We start from the raw sequence: 26433 nt of genomic DNA on the forward strand, positions 1-26433 counted from the left end.
TGCTTTAGAGTTGTTCATTTTGTTTGTTGATATTTCTATATGATCAATCAAATGATCTAGACCTACATGCAACAGTATCTCTTGCACTTTTGACAATGATTTCACGAGGTCTATTTCATATGCTATGCTTAATTACCTACATGTTCTTTTAAGTTATCCATTTGGAGCTTAACATCAAAGCTGCTCAAAAATATGGCCTAAGCCTTTAATGGAGTGAGCACTTGTCAATCACTCGAGTCGGACAGTCTTTTGGCCAAAATGATAATTGAGACGATCAGAGCGCACTTGTATCCCAACTGGAACTTGTCAATATTCCAAAACCAGTGTTTAATTTGAGGAGCAGGATCCGGCACCTCTCCGTTTTGGACTGTTTCGTTCCGGTACCTTGAAGAGGAGTGAGACAACATTCCACAATCAATCAGCAGCCTGATCAACTCTATGCAAAGGAGATGTGTCGCAAAGGTTATTCGTGCCAACATTTTAAGCAATAAATAAGAGTAGGCAAAGTGATCGCGGCAGTCGGAAATTACATTTGATGTACAGTCCCATTCACTGTGGTTGTCTGAAGCGTGCTATAGACTTCACAGCGGGCGATGCCTCATCGCGATTGTTGCAAATGATGGGTAATAACCAATGTCAATAAGCATCATCACGGTCTCTCCTTTGCGGTACCTCAAACTGTCGTGATTGCCAGCTGAAAACTTACGAGTTGATTTTACTCCTGGCTCAGACTGTCTGGGCAGTGTCTTAACATCATCCTAAAAACAACTCTGAGCTGTTTTTTGTTGTTGTCGTCTTAAAACAGGTTTTAACAGTACTCCTAAGACCTTTTCTGAGATGGTTTGTGGATACATTTTGTCTTAAGTGTGGGACCATGCCTTTCAATTATCAAACCATTAAAGATTGTCAAGTAGTCACATCAACTAACACGTTTGCATAGTACTCGTAGCAATCCCTCTCTGCCCAATCAGAAGATGCTCCATAGCAGGGTGCTCATATCAGATTTCTTGATCCAACATCCTCTCACTCTGTATCTCTTAGTCAGTAGACATGGAGGATGGGAAGATTGATCTGCTGCTAGTCAAAGAGGAGACAATAGAAGACGAACCAGAGAGCATTGATCTGCTGAGTGGATTAAAGATGGGGGAGCAAGGTAAGGGAGACATACTCACACAGTTTATTAGGTACACCATCCCGTTCACGAAAATGATTTGCTTCTGCAGACAGTGATTCATGTGGCCGTGGCTTGCTATATAAAGCAGGCAGACAGGCACCGAGGTATTCCGTTACTGTTTGTTTGAACGTTAGAATGGGCAAAACGAGTAACCTAAGCGACTTTGAGCGTTGTATGATCGTTGGGCCAGGCGCGCCGGTTCCAGTATCTCAGAAACGGCCTCCTGGGCTTTTCACGCACAACAGTGTCTAGGGTTTACTGAGAATGTGCGATCAAGAAAAAAAACATCCAATCAGTGGTAGTCCTCTGGGTGAAAAAAACGTCAAGAATCGTGCAAGCTAACAGGCGGGTCACATACAGGCAAATAAAATGGCGCAGTACAACAGTGGTGTGCAGAACGGCAGCAGACGACCACACCAGGTTCCACTCCTATCAGCTAAAAACAAGAAGAAGCGGCTCCAGTGGGCACGCGATCAACAACACTGGACAATTGAGGAGTGGAAAAACATTGGCTGGTCCGACGAATCCCTGTTCCTGTTGCCTCATGCTGATGGCAGTCAGGATTTGGCGTAAGCAGCATGGGTCCAGGGCTCCATACTGCCTGGTGTCAACGCTACAGGCTGGTAGTGTAAGGGTGTGGGGAATGTTTTCCTGGCACGTTAGGTCCCTTGATACCAACTAAGCAACATTTGAATGCCACAGCGTATCTGTAGCTATTCTGGAGGGAAAGGTGGGTCCAACCTGGTACTAGATGGGTGTACCTAATAAAATGGCCACTGAGTGTATAGCCTACTTAAAAAAAAAAAAAAAACATTTATTTTATTTAACCTTTATTTAACTAGGCAAGTTAATTCTTATTTACAATGACGGCCTACTGGGGAACAGTGGGTTAACGGACTTGTTCAGGGGCAAAACGACAGATTTTTACATTGTCAGCTTGGGGATTCAATCCAGCAACCTTTCGGTTACTGGCCCAACGCTCTAACCACTAGGAATAGTGGTTAGAGCGTTGGGAATAGAAGGAATAGAATAGATATTCAATGGGAATAGATCTTCAATGGGAATAGTGATGTACCTGGCTATAATTATTTCTTCATTTTCTTCATTCATAAAATGAAACTTATATTTACATGCAAAAATAATTTAGGAACTTGACCAGGTAATTGACTCAAACTCCATATGTAGAGTTCTCTGACATGTTTGTAAAGTCTATTTTGTAACCTCTTCCTGTAGGTGGTTGGCTGGAGGCTAACAGAGGAGACTGGCCAGCCATCTTGGTATCCCAGGCGGCTGCATCCAAGGGCTCAGGGGATGACATCACTGTGCAGTCCAGGACCAGAGGCGACATAGTGGAGGTCAGTGGATGGGACAGCGTCCTCAACTCTGGGCTGGTGAACAACACTGTTAACCACAACCAGAAACAGACAGTTGAACACAAAACCACAACCGAACTTAGTCTTCATGACAACAGACTGGCTGAGACCAGGGCGAGGCGTAGATTTTGTCTGCAGGGACGGGAAGGTGTCCCTATGCGGCAGGAGAGAACAGACACAGACTCTGCTAGAGATGCTCCGTCCTGCTCCTATAGTTGTGATTCAGAGAGACTGATGGCACCTCAGGTTAACCCCCTAACAGGTGCTGTCTTCAGCCTGCCTTCTATAGGATCTATCAACTGGAACATGGACCCTGCGACAACACAGACACTCCCTGGCCTTCGTCCTCCTCACACTCTCCTAATGTTAAACCAGACCTCAGACAATGCCAGTGCCTCAACACTAAATGGCTACACAAGCCCATTGACAAATGACAGTAGTGGAGATGGAATCTGTGGGAAAGCCTTCAGTTTCCCCAAACAGGTGGAGATCCACCAGAGGATTCACACGGGGGAGAAACCATTCGGCTGCCAACTGTGCCGGGCCAGTTTCTCACACTCATTCAACCTGAAGAGACACCAGAGGGTCCACACAGGGGAGAAACCCTTCAGCTGCCCCCAGTGTGAGAAAAGGTTCTCACACCAGCACCAGCTGAAGATGCACCTGAAGGTCCACACAGGAGAGAGGCCATTCGCCTGTCTGCACTGCGGGAAGAGGTTCTCAGAGAGGAGCTACCTCAGGATACACCAGCAGAAAATGCACACAGCCCGAGTATTATGACATGTAATGTAGTACTAGTTAGTTTGTAGTTAATTCTGTTGGTTTAGGATGTAGTAGGGAACTGGATGAGGTGAACTGAGGAAAGAATGAGTATGATGAAGCAGAGTAGATGATATGGTGATGGTAGGTGTGATGGTCTCTGTAAAAATGCTTCACTAATGAAAAGTGACAACCTTGTCCTGTTGTTTAATGCTGGTGTTTTATAATGAGATGATAGTGCCTTTATTCAGGTTTACTTGACATGAAGTAGTGAAGCAATGTGTAAATTTTGACATATTTAGTTATTGAGGTGTTTTTAATATTTTTTAAATCAGCTCTTTTGTTTTTAATAACATCAAGTTTTTTTATTGCAAATGTCTACCATGTATAAGCCAAGGATTTGCAGATTGACTGACCGTTTAACACTTTTTGGCTTAGCTAGCTTTTGTTTACAAAATGCATCTGGACACAGTACCATCTTTTTTTGATTTCACCTGGTTGCCAATTCCAGATCTTTTAAGAACATTATTTGAGGAGTCGCCTGAAGCGTGAGAGGAATGGGAGCTAGAGGAATCCACTAGTGCTGAGGGCTCGTAACGAAGGACTACCGGCTACCATTCTGAACCGAACGCGGTGAGCTTTCTGGTGCCCAGAGTTGCTGGAGCATCACCTAAGTGGCTGCTACACAGAGGAGACGTCCAGTGGCTATAAGACTCAGGCTGGTTCCCAGAGTTACCCTCTACAAGATCGTCAGCAAGACTTCGTCACCATCCTCTGTCTAGCTCCCTTTGCTCAAGTGAACTGACCCTCTCCGTCTTCGGAGGATGCAGCTTTCAAAGACTTGGCCCGCTATTGGTTGACCCGTCATGATATATCGCTTGTTTGTTTCTTTTTGCTCTTGAAGCGCATTGAGATTCTATGAAAAGCGCTATAGAAATGTAATAAATGATTATTAATGTAATGTTGAACCTTTTCCAAAGTATTCTAAAATGATCAAAGCACGTGTACCAGATTTACAGAAAAGTAAATAGTGCGAAGTTATTCTACTTGTCACATGTATTGTTTTGTGCAATAAAAGTACTGTGATTCACATTGTGAGTATGACCATTTCGTTGAAATTAAATACAAAATTGACTCTGTGCTGATTGACTTGGTTATTTTTTTATCATTGCAGGGACTGAGTTTCCCTTATCTCAGGCGAAAACCAAAACATTATACTTAATTCTTGAATCAACGCAGATGGACATTTTCTATAATAAACTCCAATGGCTCCATATTGTTAGGTACTTATATCACAATGTTAAAGATGGGCTTGACTGTGGTTAACATTTATAATATCATGTTTCTGTGTGTACAGCAAAGAGTTTCTTATATAAACCTTTACATTCTCTTCTGTTCAATTTTTGTTCACAGTCTGCAGTCCATGAGGACCTGCTGATATCTGGTGTTGCTGGCAGGAGAGACTGGACCTCTGAAGTGGCTGGTCACAAACCCTGGCCCTGGATCAGAACCCTGGATCAGGAGCCATCGCTCATCCTTCCCGAGTTGGAACCAGGACCGAACCGTAAGGGACAGACACTCCACCACCATTACACAGAACACAACCAGGGGACAGGTGGACTGAACAACCTCAGTCCTGGTGGTCATCAGAGAGACAGAGGCTCCAATCACGGATCTAGTCTGCAGCCCAGACCCTTCTCGTCACAGTTTCAGTGCAGAGATGAAGCAGGGCCTGGGGCTGATAGAGATAGACCCTCCTGTTCCTATGATACAAACACCACAGTATCGATGATGAACAGAGCAGGTCACCCTGGGCTTCAGCCTTCACAGATAGTGGTGGGAGACCCACCTGGTGGGGTCTGGGTTCATAGAAAGCCTGGGTCTAGCCTTCGTCAGTTACCTCAGGATTACCCCACCAATACAGAGAGGGTCAGGATGGGCGTTCACCACGAGACGTACTTAGCCTATAACACAGCATATAATCCCAACAACACCCAAACAATGGCTAAAGGTCAAGGAGGGAGCTCAAAGACTAACCACCTGAGGGTGGTGGCTCCTGCTTCTACCTCCTCTGGTGTCATTGGGTCACAACGTGGGAGGCTGAGCATTAGGACGGACAGCGACAAACCGTATGCCTGCCCCACGTGTGGTAAGCGCTTTGCTAAGGTGAAATATGTGAAGCAGCACCAGACCATTCACACCAATGAGAGGCCCTTCAAGTGCAAACTGTTACAAGAGCTTCTCCCGCCTGAGTAACCTTATCAGACATAGGAGTGTCCACAATGGGGAGAAATCGTAGCAGTGTGTCTTGAGATGTACACAGAGAATATCTGGGAACCATTCTTTAGCTGAAATATTATAGTGATCATGTAAAGTAGGGCCAGGCGGAATATTATATTTTACTATATACCAGTAGTTTGGTTTTTTACTTGTATAACGGTCGTGTTAAGCCAGTGTTTTTATAGTTTATTCCGTTTGCTACTTGAGTTGTCTCCCTCTCCTTCCACACACACCAAGCCCTGCACTCGGTGTCACTCAAGGAGAGCATGTTTTGCTGCTACCACGAGTCACAACTACCACTTGCAATGACAGTCTGCATGGTCAATGCATTCTATCATTTCACTATTCGTTTGTGTATCTTACTGTCTGCAAACAGCTAGTTTGTCTTTTCTTAGCAAGGTGTGGTTAAAATAAATCGTATTAGCTCATGCTCATCGCACCTAGTCAGAGAAAACGTAGCTATCTAGCCGGATACCTGGTGTAGGCCGAGATCAGCATGTTGTTTGTGCAACGGTATATCCTAAATCGAAGAGGAACAGGCAAATCATAAATATTTCAGCGACAGTAAGCGAAACATTTCATGTAACGTTAATTAGGGTCCACTGGGAAACACTGACCAACACTGGTTCCTACCCTGTCACAATGACCTTCCCTGGCTTTTTAATTCGTTATGTCAAACGCTGCATTCAAAGTGACCACTATATTACAGATTTTGTTTGAAGTTTTATTAAACAGTATAAAACCCATCAATGTACAAAGCCCCATTTATTTGCGTATTTAGAATTAGAATTTCCTTCGAACCTATAGGGTTCTGTTCTTGCCACCGATATGATCTAGCCAGCCGTTCTTTTTAGGTAATTTACTGCTCTGAGTTTGAAAGGGGTTTCACTAGATAACACAGCCAAAGTCAAAATTGTCTCCATCATAAAAATACATGAAAATAAAAATTTGCTTTCTGGACTTAATTTAAGGTTAGGCATAATGTTAGCGTTGTGGTTAAGGTTAGGTTTAAAATCAATGTTTAGAGAAATTGTAGAAATAGGCAGAGTTCAGCCATAATTATGACTTTGTAGCTGTGTACGCTAGAGAAAACGATTGAAATATACTAATCATGAATAGGTTGATGTGTAACGTAATAAACATTACCGTAAGTCAATGAACAGCACGCACACCCTTTTCATTTGCCACGCCCTTAGAGCCATGACGCCAACCAATAATATCCTTTCTCTAAAGTGCAAACGAAAGTAAACAGTGACCAAGAACAATTTAAACTTGAGCGTTTTCTATTGTTATTTAGACGATTATTAACGACATGGAACTCAAAATATGACTAATTTAACGGCGAAGCATCACATACTTACCCCCATGTAATATTTAATTCGCGTTGGAGAGGACTTGGTTGATATATGTTATCTAGGTAAGGCTAGTTACTGTACCTGCTAACAATGGCTAACGTTACTAACTGTATGGTTTTTCACACTCAAATAGCCTCCATCATGGAGGTGCTAGCGAATGCAGCCGTGGCAGATATCTGTAAACTCGTAGACGACGACTATGCAGTGTTTCGTTTGGAAATAACTCAAAGCCAGAAAGAAAACAGGGCATTGCGGAGGAAACTACAGCTACTGGAACAGGAGCGCGCAGAGAGGACAACGAGAGAGCGCGTCCTCGCCAGTCGTCCCAGTAGTGTCAAGATCCTCGACCGATATAGAGGAATGGCAAGAGGTACTTTTTGCAGAAGGCTGCGGGACCTGTCGACCAGTTCCCTTCAGCGCATATGTTCCGATGTGTTATCTGGAATTGGGTCTTGGTCAGTTCCTGGATAGTATGCAATACTAGCCCCTGATTACAAAGCACTATTTTATTTTACCAGGCAGGTCAATTAAGAACAAATTATTATTGCACAAAGACAAAAACTATTCTAACCAGATTCTTGATGTACTGAATTTCATATTATTATATACAATGAAAACAATGTGAAGCATGGAACATAATACATCGATCAATAAATTGTGTATCAAGAAGTTATAAGAAGTGTTACCTTACATCCTTGCCAATTGTAGACGGTCAATAGTATACAATATAGCGTTGAGCATTGACAGTACCTAACTTAACCACCCTTCCCCCCCCAATCACTCTCTTACATGAAGGACATCTCACTGGAGGCCACAGGAGCTTTGTGAAGCCAGCGGGACACAACGTGTGGAGAAATGACAAACCCATAGTTATAGATGAGGGGAGTGGAACCTCAACGCAGAATGTTATTGTGATAGAGGTTAGTGTCATAGTGTGACATAACATTTTAAGTACAGAAAATGTGGCCTGTTCACTTGCTTACATGTACATCCTTATTTATCTGCCAATGGGGATCCTGTGAGACTTCCCTATGACATTGTTTTCCAAGTCTACTAATGTACCGATAATAACCTCCTCTCTTCTTGTGTCAGTCTGCAGATGTAGAGGCTGCAGGTCCTGGGGTCAAGCAGGAGAGGTCTGAAGGAGAGGAAGACCCACGGCACAGCAGAGACATCCAGACTGGAGCAGCTGCCGGAGTAGCGCACCCTGTAGTTCCGAAAGACCTCGCCGCCGCGCCCCAGGCCAGGACCCGACGCAGCATCACAGAGGTCAGTTGAACACCGTTCTCACGTCAGAGACAGACACAGAGACTTTGACACACAGGCTCTTACACACAGGATCTGACCACAGATCAGACCCAGAGAGACTGGGCTGTCCTCCTGCTCTTGGCTCAGAGTATTTACCGGTATTTCGCCAGAGGACGGTTCCTTTGGTAATGGTGATGCGTTAGACACTGGTGTTGATGTTCTGTCTTGTTCTTACACTACAGAGATGGACCCTGGCAACATGTCCTTGGGTTTAGAGCAGAGATGGACAACTGCCGGCCCGCATATCAATTTCCAAAAACAGATATTACATTTTTTTAAATATATATATATATATTACGAAATTTGGTTGTGCATCAGCAGTTAATCTTATTTCAGTCACTGACTGCTGCTCAATTAGCCCATGTCAGCTAACATTTAAGATTGGTAAGTTAGTCCAGCCAGCTATCTAAACTTGTAGTGATCATGGTCAAATTACCAACCAGGGGGCCCCCATTGATTTTGTTCGTCACTCTCACATCATATTCAAAACTGCAAACATTTCTCTCCACCCCATCGCAAAATGTGTAGAGTCAGGGATCGCGACTCAGTGTCCACGTCGATGGCACCTTCCGATTCACACAGACCCGTCCTTTTCGTTTAGGTTTGAACTACAATTTAGTAGATATTAAGATGGTGCCGAAGAGGGTGGCTGAATTTTTACATGCTCCTAATTGCTATTTTGTTCGTTTTTTTGCGTTGTTGAACTTATTTTGTATATAATGTTGCTGCTACCGTCCCTTATGACCAAAAATAACTTATCGACATCAGAACAGCGATTACTCACCTCGAACTAGAAGAAGCTTTTTCCTTTAACGAGTTCGATGAGAAGAATATACTGCTTTCCTGGGAACAGGCCCAAATCCCCGTCATTTGCGTGAAGAAAAGATGGAGGAAAGGGGGGCGCAGGTCGGGCTGCCTTCTGAGAATCCGTAGTGGCTAACGTGCAATCATTGGAAAATAAAATTGATGACCTACGATTAAGATTATCCTACCAACGGGACATTAAAAACTGTAATATCTTATGTTTCACCGAGTGTTGGCTGAACGACGACATGGATAATATAGAGCTGGCAGGATTTTCCATGCATCGGCAGAACAGAGAAGAAGCTACATCTGGTAAGACGGGGGTCGGGGGTGTGTGTCTATTTGTCAATAACAGCTGGTATGCAATGTCTAATATTAAAGAAGTCTCGAGGTATTGCTCGCCTGAGGTAGAGTACCTTAAGATAAGCTGTAGACCACACTATCTACCAAGAGTTCTCTATATTATTCGTAGCCTTCTATTTACCACCACAGACCGATGCTGGCACTAAGACTGCACTCAACCAACCATAAGCAAACAAGAAAATGCTCATCCAGAAGCTGCGCTCCTAGTGGCCGGGGACTTTAATGCAGGCAAACTTAAATCTGTTTTACCACATTTTTACCAGCATGTCACATGTGCAACCAGAGGGGGAAAAACCAGACCACCTTTACTGCACACACAGATGCATACAAAGCTCTCCCCCGCCTAACATTTGGCAAATCTGACCATAATTCTATCCTCCTGATTCCTGCTTACAAGCAAAAACTAAAGCAGGAAGTACCAGTGACTCGCTCAATACGGAAGTGGTCAGATGATGCAGATGCTACGCTACAGGACTGTTTTGCTAGCACAGACTGGAATATGTTCTGGGATTTATCCAGTGACATTGAGGAGTATACCACCTCAGTCATCAGCTTCATCAATAAGTGTATTGACGGCGCCGTCCCCACAGTGACAGTATGTACAAATCCCAACCAGAAGCCATGGATTATAGGCAACATCCGCATCGAGCTAAAGGCTAGAGCTGCCACTTTCAAGGAGCGGGACTCTAACCCGGAAGCTTATAAGAAATCCCGCTATGTCATCAGACGAACCATCAAACAAGCAAAGCGTCAATACAGGATTAAGATTGAATCCTACTACACCGGCTCTGACGCTCGTCGGCTGTGGCAGGGCTTAAAAAAAATTACGGACTACCAAGGGAAACCCAGATGCGAGCTGCCCAGTGACGCAAGCCTACCAAACGAGATAAATGCCTTTAATGCTCGCGTCGAGGCAAGCACCACTGAAGCATGCACGAGAGCACCAGCCTGTTCTGGATGACTGTGTGATAACGCTCTCGGTAGCCGATGTGAGCAAGACCTTTAAACAGGTCCACATTCACAAAGCCATGGGGCCAGACGGATTACCAGGACATGTACTCAAAGCATGCCAGACCGTGAAGTGTCTTCACTGACATTTTCAACATCTCCCTGACCGAGTCTGTAATACCTACATGTTTCAAGCAGACCACCATAGTCCCTGTGCCCAAGGAAGTGAAGGTAACCTGCCTAAATGATTACCGACCCATAGCACTCACGTTGGTAGCCATGAAGTGCTTTGAAAGGCTGGTCATGGCTCACATCAACAGCATCCTTCCGGATACCCTAGACCAGGGGTGTCAAACTCATTCCACGGAGGGCCTAGTGTCTGCAGGTTTTTGGTTTTTCCTTTCAATAAAGCCCTAGACAACCAGGTGTGGGGAGTTCCTAACTAATTAGTGATGTTAATTCATCAATCAAGTACAAGGGAGGAGCGAAAACCCGCAGACACTCGGCCCCCCGTGGAATGAGTTTGACACCTGTGCCCTAGACCCACTCCAATTCTCATATCGCCCCAACAGATCCACAGATGGCGCAATCTCAATTGCACTCCACACTGCCCTTTCCCACCTGGACAAAAGGAACACCTATGTGAGAATGCTGTTCATTGACTACAGCTCAGCGTTCAACACTATAGTGCCCACAAAGCTCATCACTAAGCTAAGGACCCTGGGACTAAACACCTCCCTCTACAACTGGATCCTGGACTTCTTGACGGGCCGCCCCCAGGTGGTAAGGGTAGGCAACAACACGTCTGCCATGCTGATCCTCAACACTGGGGCCCCTCAGGGGTGTGTACTTAGTCCCCACCTGTACTCCCTGTTCACCCATGACTGCGTGGCCAAACACGACTCCAACACCATCATTAAGTTTGCTGATGACACAAGTGGTAAGCCTGATCACCGACAACGATGAGACAGCCTATAGGGAGGAGGTCAGAGACCTGGCAGTGTGGTGCACCAGGACAACCACCTCTCCCTCAATGTGAGCAAGACAAAGGAGGTGATCGTGGACTACAAGAAAATGCAGGCCGAATAGGCCCCCATTAACATCGACGGGGCTGTAGTGGAGCAGGTTGAGAGCTTCAAGTTCCTTGGTGTCCACATCACCAACAAACTATCATGGTCCAAACACATCAAGACAGTCGTGAAGAGGGCACAACAAAACCTTTTCCCCCTCAGGAGACTGAAAAGATTTGGCATGGGTCCCCAGATCCTCAAAGTTCTACAGCTGCACCATCGAGAGCATCCTAACTGGTCACGGCCTAGTATGGCAACTGCTCAGCAACTGACCGTAAGGCGCTACAGAGGGTATTGCGTACGGTCCAATACATCACTGGGGCCAAGCTTCCTGCCATCCAGGACCTCTATACCAGGCGGTGTCAGAGGAAGGCCCTAAATATTGTCAGACTCCAGTCAGACTGTTTTCTCTGCTACCGCACGGCAAGCGGTACCGGAGCGCCAAGTCTAGGACCAAAAGGCTCCTTAACAGCTTCTACCCCCAAGCCATAAGACTTCTGAACAATTAATCAAATGGCTACTGGACTATTTACATTAACCCCCCCTCCCCCCATTTGTTTTGTACACTGCTGCTATTTGCTGTTTTATTATCTATGCATAGTCACTTCACCCCTACCTACATGTCAAATTACCTCGACTAACCTGTACCCTTGCACACTGACTCGGTACCGGTACCCCCTTTTTATAGCCTCTATTGTGTTACTTTTTATAATTTTTCTACTTTTAGTTTATTTGGTAAATATTTTCTTAACTCTTCTTGAACTGCACTGTTGGTTAAGGGCTTGTAAGTAAGCATTTCACAGTAAGGGCTACACTTGTTGTATTTGGCGCATGTGAATATTTGATTTGATTTGAATTTATTGTCAGCAGAAAAGATCCACAGATGCATTTGGAATAACGAGAGTAACAGATTTCAGTGTTGAATATTCCTGTGTAAAATATTGCATCCAGGCATTGTGACTTTTGACTTATCATAGATGACTATTTACCCACATCATATTTATGTCCACAATGATGGGTTTAACAACAATTAAGTCATTCTGTAACTACAGTATAGAACTCAAACGTAGTGAGGATGGGTAAACGCTCCATGTTGAAAGTGGGTTTGTCTGTATCACCTGTTTCTTCCAGGAGGAGGGTCACGAGTTGTTCCTGGTGAAGGAGGAGGGGTGTGAGGAGGGTCTGGGGAACCCTGAGGTGACCATGATCATGGAGGACAACCAGACTACACCTCCTCCTGAGCTGCACAGTACCACACATAGTCTCACTGAGGTGAGCCCACTGAACTACTGTCTGTATGGTATTAGGTCAGGGCCTGTATCCACAAACCCTCTCAGAGAATGAGTGCTGATCTAGGGTCAGTTTAGCCTTTTAGATAATTATGAATACGGTTATGTAGATGGGTGGGGAACTGATCCTGTATCAGTACTCCTACTCTGAGACTCTTTGTGGATCCGGGCCCAGGTCTTCATTAATTTAGTGTGGGACCATGCCTTTGCAATGTTCAAACCATGAAAGAGTGTCAAGTAGTAAAATCAACTAACACTTTTGCATAGTACTCAGCAATCCCTCATTGCCAAATCAAAATATGCTCCCAATCAGATGGTGCTCCTATCAGATTTCTTGATCCAACATCCTCTCACTCTGTATCTCTTACAGTCAGTAGACATGGAGGATGGGAAGCCTGATCTGCTGCTGGTCAAAGAGGAGACAATAGAAGATGGACCAGAGAGCATTGATCTGCTGAGTGGATTAAAGATGGGGGAGCAAGGTAAGGGAGAAATACATATAGCCTACATACAGTAATAGATCTTCAATGGGAATAGTGATGCACCTGGCTATGTGTTCTTATTTTTCTTCATTCATAAAATTATATCAATACAACTTATGTTTACATACAAAAACATACAGGTGGTTGGCTAGAGGCTAACAGAGGAGACTGGGCATCCATCTTGGATTCCCAGACCGGTCCAGCCACTGAGCAGGCAAGGACCAGAGGTGACATAGTGGAGTCCGGTGGATGGGACAGCGTCCTCAACTCTGGGCTGGGGAACAACGCTGTTAACCACAACCAGAAACAGACTGTCGAACACAAAACAACAACCAAACTTAGTCTTCATGACAATAGACTGGATGAGACCAGGGCAAGGCGTAGATTTGGTCTGCGGGGACGAGGAGGTGTATATATGCAGCAGGAGAGAACAGATACAGACTCTGCTAGCGATGCTCCGTCCTGCTCCTATAGTTGTGATTCAGAGAGACTGATGGCGCCTCAGGTTAACCCCCTAACAGATGCTGCCTTCAGCCTGCCTTCTATAGGATCTATCAACTGGAACATGGACCCTGCGACAACACAGACACTCCCTGGCTTTCATCCTCCTCACACTCTCCTGATGTTAAACCAGACTTCAGACAATGCCAGTGCCTCAACACTAAATGGCTACACAAGCCCATTGACAAATGACAGTAATAGTAACTCTATCAGTAGATCCGGTGGCAAAGAGAAGCGCTTTCTGTGTCCATTCTGTGGGAAAGCTTTCAGTTTCCCCAAACAGGTGGAGATCCACCAGAGGATGCACACAGGGGAAAAACCGTTCGGCTGCCACCTGTGCCGGGCCAGTTTCTCCGACTCGTCCAACCTGAAGAGGCACCAGAGAGTCCACACAGGGGAGAAACCCTTCAGCTGCCCCCAGTGTGAGAAGAGGTTTTCCCACCAGCACCATCTGAAGAAGCACCTGAAGGTTCACACAGGAGAAAGGCTGTAGGCACTGCGAGAAGAGGATCTCAGAGAGGAGCTACCTCAGGATACACCAGGAGAAAATGCACAAGGCCCATGTACATGTAATGTAATACTAGTTTGTTTGTAGTTAATTCTGTTGGTTTTGGATGTAGTAGGGAGCTGGATGAGGTGAACTGAGGAAAGAATGAGTATGATGAGGTAGAGTAGTGATGTTGAACCTTTTACAAAGTATTCTAAAAATGTATTTTTTATCAAAGGGAGGGTACCAGATGTCCAGAAAAGGTACAGTGAGAACATAGTGAGAAGTTATTATACTTGTCACAGATTGTTTTTGAAAGTAGGGGAGAGTGGGGTAAGTTGAGCCATTTCATACATTCAGGGAGCTTGCAATTGGCAAGCTGACTGCAGGAATGTCCACCAGAGCTGTTGCCAGAGAATTGAATGTTCACTTCCTGCCTCTAACGTCGTTTTTGTGAAATTGGCAGTATGTCCAACTGGCCTCGCAACCGCAGACCACGTGTATAGCATCCTGTGGGCAAGCGGTTTCTGATGTCAATGTTGTGAACAGAGTTCCCCATAGTGGCGGTGGGGTTATTGTATGGGCAGGCATAAGCTACGGACAACAAACACAATTGCATTTTAATTGTTGGCAATTTGAATACACAGAGATCTGTGACCAACAGATGCACATCTGTATTTCCTGTCATGTGAAATCCATTGATTAGAGCCTATTGAATTTATTTCAATTGACTGATTTCCGTATATGAACTGTAACTCAGGACATTTTTTGAAATTGTTGCATATTGCATTTTATATTTTTGTTCAGTATATTTCAGGATGTTGTGTATCCCTGGAAATAATCTGAATGTATTTAAACATTACAGTTTTGAAAACATAGACCACTTTTTTTTAACAAGCTATTGGCACAACTTACCCCCGGTATGGGGTAAGTTGAGCTGCAGAACAGGGTAAGCTACACATTTTTGTTCTGTACCCCCCCCCCAAAAAGATAAAGAAATTCAACACAATTTATTTTTGGTATTTTAATTATTTTAAGCATTTTTAACACAAGCTTAACACCTAACATAGTGTCCTCCAAGCTCGTCACTAAGCTAAGGACCCTGCGACTGAACACCTTCCTCTGCAACCGGATCCTGGACTTCCTGACGGGCCTCCCCCAGGTGGCGAGGGTAGACGACAACACATCCACTACACTGATAATTAACACGGAGGCCCCACAAGGGTGCATCCTCAGCCCCCTCCTGTACTCCCTCTATACCCACGACTGCGTGGCCTCACACAGTTCCAACTCCATCATCAAGTTCACTGACGACATGACAGTAGTAGGCCTGATTACCAACAACAACGAGATGGCCTACAGAGAGGAGGTAGGCACTCTTATGGTGTGGTGCCAGGTAAATAACCTCTCCCTAAAAATCAGCAAACCAGGAGGAACCAGGCTGGATGCCCCCATCCTCAACGGGACTGCCATGGAGAAGGTCAAAAACGTTTAAGTTCCTCGGCGTACACATCTCCAAGGAGCTGAAATGGTCAAACCACACAGACACTGTGGTGAAGAAGGCAAGACTGCGAGTCTTCAACCTCAGGAGGCTGAAGAAATGATGCCTGTCCCTGAGGGTCCTCACAGTGTTCTACAAGAGCACCATTGAGAGCACACTGTCGAGCTGCATCACAGCCTGGTATGGCAACTCCACCGCCGCTGACCGCAAGTCTCTACAGAAGGTGGTACGCTCATTTGAACACAACATTGGGTTCACACTGCCTGTCCTCCGGGACACCTACAACACCAGGTGTCGACAGGAAGGCCAAGAAGATCATCAGGGACCTCAGCCACCCGAGCAACTGCCTGTTCTCCCCGCTTCCATCACTCAGATGCGGGCAGTACAGCAAAAACTGTCAGACTGGCCTATAGCTTCTACACCCAGACCATCAGGCTGCTGAATAATCAGCGCTAGACAGCTACCCGCCCCCCCGGACTTCCTACCCGCTGCCCCCCCCCCCCCCCCCCCCCATGAGCACTCTTCACCCCCCAACTGACATTTACCCTGCCCCCACCCCCCAATGGACATTTATCATTGTTGCGGTTGTAAATATGTATATTATTATTTTTTTGTATCGTTTCATTCACTTCTTTTTGACCTGCACTGTTGAAGCTCGGAGCTTAAAAATGTCTCCGTACCCTGCTGTTACACAAATTACACCTGTGCATGTGACTAATAAACTAATCTAATCAATACCTGGGGCTGACAAACGTCTATCTCTGATACAAACACCACAGTATCCATGATGAACAGGGCAGGTCACCCTGGGCTTCAGCCTTCACAGAGAGTGGTGGGAGACCCCCCTAGTGGTAGTCTATCAGGAAGTCTCTTCTCCTTCAGGGTCTCATCTAATGCCTAGTGACTGGGTCTGTAAAAAGCCTCGAGTTGGACCCTATTTTTACCCTACCAATACAGATCGTGTCAGGATGGGCGTTCACCACAAGCGGTACCTAGTCTATAGCACAACACACAATCCTAACAACACCCAAACAATGGCTAGAGGTCAAGGAGGGAGCTCAAAGACTAACACCCTGAGTGTGGTGGCACCTGCTTCCTCTGGTGTCATTGGGTCACAACGTGGAAGGCCGAACGTTAGGTCAGACGCGAATAAGCCGTACACCTGCCTCACGTGTGGGAGGCGCTTCGCTGAGGCAAACTATGTGAAGAGGCACCAGATCGTTCACACCAAGGAGGCAAATCAAGTGCAATTTGTTACAAGAGCTTCTCCTTTCTGAGTTACTTTCAGACATAGGAGTGTCCACAATGGGGATAAATCGTAGCAGTGTGGCTGAGATGTACAAAGGGAACCATTCTTTAGCTGACATATTATAGTTATCATGTGAAGTGTCTTGGGGTAAAATTGTAATTAACCACATGCCCCTCGTTAAACCTTTGTTAAATTGTCATTTGAAACAGGATTGTGTAAATACCTGTTTTTATAGAGACGTAAACCTAAGCTAGAACAAGGAGTTGAATATTTACCTTACTGAGCTGAATAAAGAAATAAAGTAATTATATTATACTCTTACTAACACACTGTTCTTTCTGAACACGAGCTTAAAATATACTGATCATAGGATAATTGATGTGTAACGTAATAAGCAGTACCGTAATTAAAAGAACAGCGCGCAAACTTTTTTAATTTCACCACACCCTTTGACCTATAACTCACACCAATAAGATCGTTTCTCTTCAGTGTAAACGGAAGTGAACAGTGACAAAGAACAATTTCCACGTTAACATTGTTATTTAGACCCGTATTAACACCCTGGACCTCAAAATATGACTCGTTTAACTGTACAGCATCACATACTTACCCCCGGTAGTGTTTAATTTGCGTTGGAGACAGGACTTGGTTGATAGATGTTATATAGGTAACTTAACGCTGCTGACGTTAGCGTTATGGTTTTTCACACTCAAATAGCCTCCATCATGGAGGTGCTAGCGAATGCAGCCGTGGCAGAGATCTGTAAACTCGTAGACGACGACTATGTAGTGTTTCGTTTGGAAATAAGTCAAAGACAGAAAGAAAACGTCGCATTGCGGAGGAAACTACAGCTACTGGAACTGAAGGTATCACGGGAGCGCGCAGAGAAGACAATGCGAGAGCGCCTCCTCGCCAGTCGTCCCAGAAGTGTCAAGATCCTCGACCGATACAGAGGAATGGCAAGAGGTACATTTTGCCCCGTTCCCCTCTGCGCATGTGTTGAGATGGTATGCAATAATTCCTCTGATTACATAGCTATCTTGCAAGAAGTTATAAAAAGTGTTACCTTACATCCTTGACAATTCTAGACGGTTATATAGACGGTTGTGGCATTGACGATAGCTCACCTACCTAACCACCTCTTTCCCCACAATCACTTTCTCAGGTGAAGGACATCTCACTGGAGCCTACAGGAGCTTTGGGAAGCCAGCTGGACACAATACATGGCGAGATAACCAGCCAATCACCGTTGATGAGAGGAGAGGAACCTCAACCCAGCATGTTATCATGATAGAGGTTGGTGTAATAGTGTCAGAAAGATTTCATACCCCTTGACTTATTACACATTTTGTTGTGTTATACCCTTAATTCAAAATGGATTCAATTGCTTTTTTCCCTCACACATCTACACACAATACCTTATAATGACAAAGTGAAAACATGTTTTTAGAAATGTTAGCAAATTTATTGAAAATGATATACATAAATATCTCATTTTAATAAGTATTCAGATTCCTGACACAATTTATAGAATCACCTTTGGCAGCGATTACAGCTGTGAGTGAGTCTTTCTGGGTATGTCTCTGCTTTCCACACCTGGATTGTGCAACCTTTGCCCATTAGTCTTTAAACATTTTTTTGAAGCTTTGTCAAATTCATTGTTTATCATTGCTAGACATTCATTTTCAGGTCTTGGCATATATTTTAAAGTAGATTTAAGTAATCTGTAACTCGGCCACTTAGGAACCTTCATTGTCTTCTTGGTAGCAACTCCAGTGTATATTTGGCATTGTGTTTTAGGTTATTGCCCTGCTGAAAGGTGAATTCCTCTCCCAGTGTCTGGTTAAAAGCAGACTGAACCAGGTTTTCTGCTAGGATTTTGCCTGTGCTTAGCTCCTTTTCGTTTATTTTTTATCCTGAAAAACTCCCCAGTCCTTAACGATTACAAGCATACCCATAACATAATGCAGCCACCACTATGCTTGAAAATATCGAGAGTGGTACTCAGTAATGTGTTGTATTGAATTTGCCCCAAACATAATACTTTGTTTTCAGGAAAAAAGTTTATTGCTTTGCCACATTTTTTGCAGCATTACTTTAGTGCCTTGTTGCAAACAGGATGCATTTTTAGGATTTGTTTAATTCTGTACAGGCTTCCTTCTTTTCTCTCTGTCAATTAGGTTAGTATTGTGGATTAACTACAATGTTGTTGATCCATCACAGCCATTAACTTCTCTAGGATAAGTGGCAGCATTTTCACGTTTGGATGAAAAGCGTGCCCAGAGTAAACTGCCTCCTACTCAGTCCCAGATGCTAATATATGCATATTATTGTTAGTATTGGATAGAAAACACTCTGAAGTTTCTAAAACTGTTTGAATCATGTCTGTGACTATAACAGAACGTATTTGGCAGGCAAAACCCCGAGGACAAACCATTCAGATTATTTTTTTTTTAGGTCACTCTCTTTTCAATGTGTTTTCATTGGGAATCCAGATTTCTAAGGGACCTTCCTGCAGTTCCTATCGCTTCCACTGGATGTCAACAGTCTTTAGAAATTGGTTGAGGTTTTTCCTTTGAGAAATGAAGAAGTAGCCATGTTCAGAATGAGGCTCCAGTGAAGTGTACTGTTTGTTAGAGGCGCGTGACCAGAAAGCATGCTACACATTGTTTTACTCCGGTATTGAACACAGATCATCCCTTCTTCAATTTTATCGATTATTTACGTAAAAAAATACCTAAAGTTGTATTACAAAAGTAGTTTGAAATGTTTGGACAACGCTTACAGGTAACTTTTGAGATATTTTGTAGTCACGTTGTGCAAGTTGGAACCGGTGTTTTTCTGGATCAAACACGCCAAATAAATGGACATTTTGGATATATATCGACGGAATTAATCGAACAAAAGGACCATTTGTGATGTTTATTGGACATATTGGAGTGCCAACAGAAGAAGCTCGTCAAAGGTAAGGCATGAATTATATCTTTATTTCTGCGTTTTGTGTCGCGCCTGGAAGGTTGAAATATGATGGTCTGTGATTGTTAGCTGGGGTGCTATCCTCAGATAATAGCATTGTTTGCTTTCGCCGTAATGCATTTTTGAAATCTGACACGTTGGCTGGATTCACAACAAGTGTAGCTTTAATTTGGTATATTGAATGTGTGATTTCATGAAAGTTTAATTTTTATAGTAATTTATTTGAATTTGGGGCTCTGCATTTTCACTGTGGGCGCTACCGTCCCACATATCCCAGAGAGGTTAAACTCTGTCACTGTTTTAAAGTCATCCCTGAGCAGTTTCCTTCCTCTCCGGCAACTGAGTTAGGAAGGACGCCTGTATCTTTGTAGTGACTCTGTGTATTGATACACCATCCAAAGTGTAATTAATAACTTCACCATGCTCAAAGGGATATTCAATGCCTGCTTTAAAAAAATATATTTCAACCCATCGACCAATAGGTGCCCTTCTTTTCAAGGCAATGGAAAACCTCCCTGGTCTTTGTGGTTGAATTTGTGTTTGAAATTCAATGCTCAATTGAGAGACATTAAAGAAAATTGTATGTGTGGAGTACAGAGATGAGGTAGTCATTTAAAAAATCACATTAAACACTATTATTGCACATAGAGTGAGTCCATGCAACTTATAATGTGACTTAAGCCCATTTTTAGTCCTGAACTTATTTAGACTTGCCATAACAAAGGGATTTAATACGTATTGACTCAGGACATTTCAGCTTTTAATTTTTTATTAATTTGTAAAAAAAAAAATAGCGAAAACATGAGTCCTCTTTGACATTATGGGGTATTGTCTGTAGGCGAGTGACATAAAAATCTAAATGTAATCCATTTTAAATTCAGGCTGGAACAAACAAAATGTGGAAAAGGTCAAGGCGTGTGAATACTTTCTAAAGAGAGTGTATCTCACAATGGGAGTATATCTCCCATTGTGGCGTCTGTGAAAGCATGGGCCATTGAGACGGTGACAAAAATCTCAATTTTGAAGTAGTACATTTTATTTTTCTACTACTTCTATGATTTGGCAAACAAACTGAAAGGGTGCTCACTGCCACCTAGAGTCTGTTGCTTGAGCAGGTATGAAGTCAATGTTGATGATTTACTGGCACCTGCACTTACTCACAAGTATAATTCATTGGCTGATCAAAGATCCTTCCTGATGACCTGAATAGAATTATATGATCCTTCCTTAACCCACAGAAAGTCCCACCGAGTTGACTGCTTCAAAACGGTGTAAGTCCTCAATGGCTTTTCCCATGCTAAAACAGGATTTTGGGCACCTGAGTCCTCTATCTATCTCTGTGGTACATCCTCATTTATCTGCCTTAACGGAGCTTGTGAGACTTCCCTACGATGTTGTTATCCAATTCAACTCATGTACCGGTAATAACCCTCTCTCTTCTTGTCAGTCTGCAGATGTAGAGGCGGCAGGTCCTGGAGGATCATCTCTGGTCAAGCAGGAGAGGACTGAAGGAGAGGAGGACCCACAACACAGCAGAGACATCCAGACTGGAGCAGCGGCTGTAGTGGCGCCCCTTGTTGCCATGGAGGACCACGCGACCGCCGTGCAGCCCAGGACCCGACGCAGCATCACAGAGGTCAATGGAATGCTGAATGCCATCGTCAAGTCAGACACAGAGACTTTAACTGTAACACAAAGGCTCTTACACACAGGATCTGACAACAGATCAGACCCAGAGAGACTGGGGCCGGGGCCACTGGGCTGTCCTCCTGCTCCCGGCTCAGAGTATTTACTTTACCCAAGCCCAAGGATGGCTCATTCCCATCGGGACTCAGGTGACGCATTAGAGACTGGCAATGATCCGTCTTGTTCTTACACTACAGAGATGGACCCTTGCAACATGACCTTGGGTTTAGAGACACAGACTGATCTGTCTACAGGGGACTGGAACCGGTACAGTAGTAGTGTATACTCCGAAAGGTGCTTAGATAAGAAAGGGGAGGGTTTGGTCGTAGATGAAGTGACTGTGAAATTGGAGGGCGACATTTCTCCCACATGGAATGCAGATAGTAACCTAAGAGATGGACACTCACGGGGAACAGATTTCTTAGATTACAGGGAATGCTTAGAAACTAATCCAAATGTCACAACCCACTCCCCTTTACTCGTGCTCAGAGATCGCGACTTAGTGTCCTCATCGATGGGGCCTTCCGATTCACACAACTGCCTTTTTGATCAGGTATTGAACTCAAATGACAGGGCTACAACCCAGGCTATGGGAGGAGGAGCCACATCAGGTAATAGTAAAGAGAAACGGTTCCTCTGCATGTTCTGTAACAAAGGCTTCAGCTGCCCCCAGAAAGTGAAGATCCATCAGAGGATCCACACAGGGGAGAAACGCTTCAGGTGTACCCAGTGTCATATGCGCTTCGCCCAGGCTGGTGACCTGAAGAGGCACCAGAGGGTCCACACAGGGGTGAAACCCTTCAGCTGTACCCAGTGTCATATGCGCTTCGCCCAGGCTGGCCACCTGAAGAGGCACCAGAGGGTCCACACAGGGGAGAAACCCTACAGCTGCCCCCAGTGTGAGAAGAGGTTCTCCCGCCAGGACCAGCTGAAGATGCACCTGAAGGTCCACATGGGAGAAAAGCTGTTAGCTTGTACGCACTGAGCTACCTCAGGATACACCAGCAGAAAAAACATTCCACTATATAACATAGAAAGTAACCGTTCTACTCTACAGCTTCTGACATTTAGATCAAACCCTGCATTAAAGGCAAAGATTCATTTTCATTGTTGTCCACAGAAAAGGTCGACAGACGTGTTTGGAATAACGAGAGTAACATATTTCAGTGTTGAATATTCCAAATTGTATTTGTCACATGCTTCGTAAACAACAGGTGTAGACTAACAGTGAAATACTTACTTACGGGTCCTTTTCCAACAATGCAGAGTTAATGATAAAAAAAATAATAAAAAAATAAAGTTATAAGAGTAAAAAATATACTGAGAATAATAATGACGAGTTAAAACAACATGGCTATATACAGGGAGTGTCATTACCGAGTCGATGTGCAGGGGTATGAGGTAACTGAGGTAGCTATGTACATATAGATAGGTACTAGGCCTTACAAAAAATTGTATGTGTGGGGTACAGAGATGGGGTAGTCCATTTAAAAATCATGTTAAACACTAATATTGTACACATTGTCCATGCAACTTATTGTGTGACTTGTTAAGCACATGTTTTTTGTCCTGAACTTATTTAGGCTTGCCATAACAAAATGGTTGAATACTTATTGACTCAAGACATTTAAGCTTTTCATTTTTCATTCATTTGTAAACATTTCTAAAAACATAATACCAGTTGCGATACCAAGCGGTGATGCAGCCAGTCAAGATGCTCTCGATGGTGTAGAACTGAGGGCCCATGCCAAATCTTTTCAGCCTCCTTAGGGTGAAGAGGAATTGCCGTGCCCTCTTCACAACTGTGTTGGTGTGTTTTGGACCATGATAGATCCTTTGTGATTTGGACACAGAGGAACTTGAAGCTCTTGACCTGCTCCACTACAGCCCTGTTGATGTGAATGAGGGCTTGCTCTGCAATCTGTTTCCTGTAGTCCACGATCAGCTCCTTTGTCTTGCCAACGTTGAGGGAGAGGTTGTTGTCCTGGCACGACACTGCCAGGTGTCGTGCTGCCAGGTGTCGTGCTATGACCTCCTCCCTATAGGCCACCGTCGTGTCGTCAGCAAACTTAATGAGGGTGTTGGAGTAGTGCACGGCAGTTGTGGGTGAACAGGGAGTAAAGGAGGGGACTAAGCACGCACCCCTGAGGGGCCCCCGTGTTGATCAGTGTGACAAATGTGTTGTTGCCTACCCTTCTGGTTGGGATATGTACGTACGGTCACTGTGGGGACGACGTCGTCGGTGCACTTATTAACCTGTCTAGGACAGGGGAACCCCTTGCCAACAGCCAATGAAATAGCAGGGCGCCAAATACAAATCAACAGAAATCTCATAAATGAAATTTCTCAAACATACATATATAAGTATTAGGCACCATTTTAAAGATAAAATTCTCGTTAATCCAGCCACAGTGTCTGATTTAAAAAAGGCTTTCTGTGTGTGGAGTAAAGCTGATCTAGAGATTTTTATTCGACTCTAGGTGACATGCTGGCAGAAATGAAGTAAAACGGAATTCAGTTTCACTGCATTAAAATCACAGGCCACTAGGAGCGCTTCCTCTGAGTATTTTCTTGTTTGCTTATGGCCCTATACAGTTTGCATCGGTTTGTACTTTTAAATAGACAGCTACGAAAAATACAGATGGAAGTTATCTTAGTAAATAGTATGTTCTACAGCTTATGTGGTATTCTAGCTCAGGCGAGCAGAACCTTGAGACTTCCTTGATATTAGAGATCACGCATCAGCTGTTGTTAACAAAGAGACACACACACCTCCCCCCTGAGTTTACCCGAAGCTGCTGTTCTGTCCTGCTGATGCATAGAAAAATAGATGGCGGCATTCGTGCAATACTGAAAGCGCAAACCACCGCTTTTAACCATGGAAAGATGACCGGGAATATGGCCCGAATACAAACAGTGTAGTTATTCCCTCCGCAAGGCAATCAAACAAGCGAAAAACCAGCCAGATGTATATTATCCATGTCCTTGTTCAGGACTCAGAAACAACAGGACTCAGAAACAACAGGACTCAGAAACAAAAGATATTACAGTTCTTCAGGTACCGTTGATAGGATAGTCTCGAACAGAGCTCATCCAGTTTGTACTCCAGTGATTGTACGTTCGCCAATTGAACAGATAGTAGATGTGTTTTTTTCACTCGGCAACGCAGTTTTGTCAGGGTGCCTGCAAGTCAGCCTCGCTTTCACCGCCGCCCCTTTCTCCTCGCAGTCTGTTTCACAGAAACATGGCTCTCTGTGGACATGCTGTCAGAGTCGGTACAGCCACCAGGATTCTTTGTGCGTCGCTCCGACAGGAATTAACATCTCTCCGGGAAGAAGAAGGGCGGGGGTGTATGTTTCATGACTAACGATTGGTGTAATTGTAACAACATACAGGAACTCAAGTCCTTTTGTTCACATGACCTAGAATTCCTTACAATCAAATGCCGACCGTATTATCTCCCAAGAGAATTCTCGTCGGTTATTGTCACAGCCGTGTATATCCCCCCTCAAGCCGATACCACGACAGCCCTCAAGGAACTCCACTGGACTCTATGCAAACTGGAAACCATATATCCTGATGCTGCCTTTATTGTAGCTGGGGATTTTAACAAAGCAAATTTGAGAACAAGGCTATCAGCACATTGATTGTAGTACCCGGGCTGGCAAAACACTGGATCACTGCTACTCTAACTTCCGGGATGCATACAAGGCCCTCCGTTCGGCAAATCTGACCACGACTCCATTTTGCTTCTCCTCTCCTATAGGCAGAAACTCAAACAGGATGTACTCGTGACAAGTACCATTCAACGCTGGTCTAACCAATCGGAATCCACACTTCAAGATTGTTTTGATCACGCAGACTGGGACATGTTCCGGGAAGCCTCAGAGGATAATATTGATTTAAACGCTGATTCGGTGAGTGAGTTTATAAGGAAGTGCATAGGAGATGTTGTACCCATTGTGACTATTAAAACCTACCCTAACCAGAAACCGTGGATAGATGGCGGCATTCGTGCAATACTGAAAGCGCGAACCACCGCTTTTAACCATGGAAAGATGACCGGGAATATGGCCCGAATACAAACAGTGTAGTTATTCCCTCCGCAAGGCAATCAAACAAGCGAAATGTCAGTATAGGTACAAAGTGGAGTCGCAATTCAACGGCTCAGACAAGAGACGTATGTGGCAGGGTCTACAGACAATCACGGTCAACAAAAAGAAAATCAGCCACGTCACGGACACCAACGTCTTGCTTCCAGGCAAACTAAACACCTTCTTTGCCCGCTTTGAGGATATCACAGTGCCACTGACACGGCCTGCTACCAAGGACTGTGGGCTCTCCTTCTCCATGGCCGACGTGAGTAAGACATTTAAACATGTTAACCCTCGCAAGGCTCCTGGCCCAGACGGCATCCCTAGCCGCGTCCTCAGAGCATGCCCAGACATGTGTTTAGCGACATATTCAATCTTTCCCTATCCCAGTCTGCTATCCACACATGCTTCAAGATGGCCACCATTGTTCCTGTACCCAAGAAGGCAGAGGTAACTGAACTGAATGACTATCGCCCCGTAGCACTCACTTCTGTCGTCATGAAGTGCTTTGAGAGACTAGTCAAGGATCATATCACCTCCACCTTACCTGCCACCCTAGACCCACTGCAATTTGCATACCGCCCCAATAGGTCCACAGACGATGCAATCGCCATCACACTACACACTGCCCTATCCCATCTGGACAAGAGGAATACCTATGTAAGAATGCTGTTCATTGACTACAGCTCAGCATTCAACACCATAGTACCCTCCAAGCACATCATTAAACTTGA

At 44.4% G+C, this 26433-nt stretch overlaps 3 protein-coding genes across 4 annotated transcripts in view; all 3 read left to right on the plus strand.

The window, feature by feature from the left end:
- LOC120034805 (zinc finger protein 184-like) overlaps positions 1 to 14745 on the plus strand; it is a 69426-nt gene extending 54681 nt beyond the window's left edge. Inside the window, exon 5 of the mRNA XM_038981437.1 lies at positions 13346 to 14745. Coding sequence (XP_038837365.1) covers positions 13346 to 14199 — 854 coding nt within the window. The 3' untranslated portion in view covers positions 14200 to 14745. The remainder of the gene's footprint in view (positions 1 to 13345) is intronic.
- LOC120034800 (zinc finger protein 716-like) overlaps positions 1 to 26433 on the plus strand; it is a 160295-nt gene that overhangs the window by 88396 nt on the left and 45466 nt on the right. The gene's annotated exons all lie outside the window — the stretch shown is intronic.
- LOC120034834 (zinc finger protein 329-like) lies at positions 17445 to 22865 on the plus strand. Its single transcript, XM_038981482.1, has 3 exons — positions 17445 to 17909; positions 18109 to 18239; positions 21367 to 22865. The coding sequence occupies exons 1-3, from the start codon at positions 17639 to 17641 to the stop codon at positions 22588 to 22590; spliced, it is 1626 nt and encodes a 541-aa protein (XP_038837410.1). The 5' UTR covers positions 17445 to 17638; the 3' UTR covers positions 22591 to 22865.

The sequence above is a fragment of the Salvelinus namaycush genome, chromosome 42, assembly GCF_016432855.1.
Source record: "Salvelinus namaycush isolate Seneca chromosome 42, SaNama_1.0, whole genome shotgun sequence".
Taxonomy (NCBI): Eukaryota; Metazoa; Chordata; class Actinopteri; order Salmoniformes; family Salmonidae; genus Salvelinus; species Salvelinus namaycush.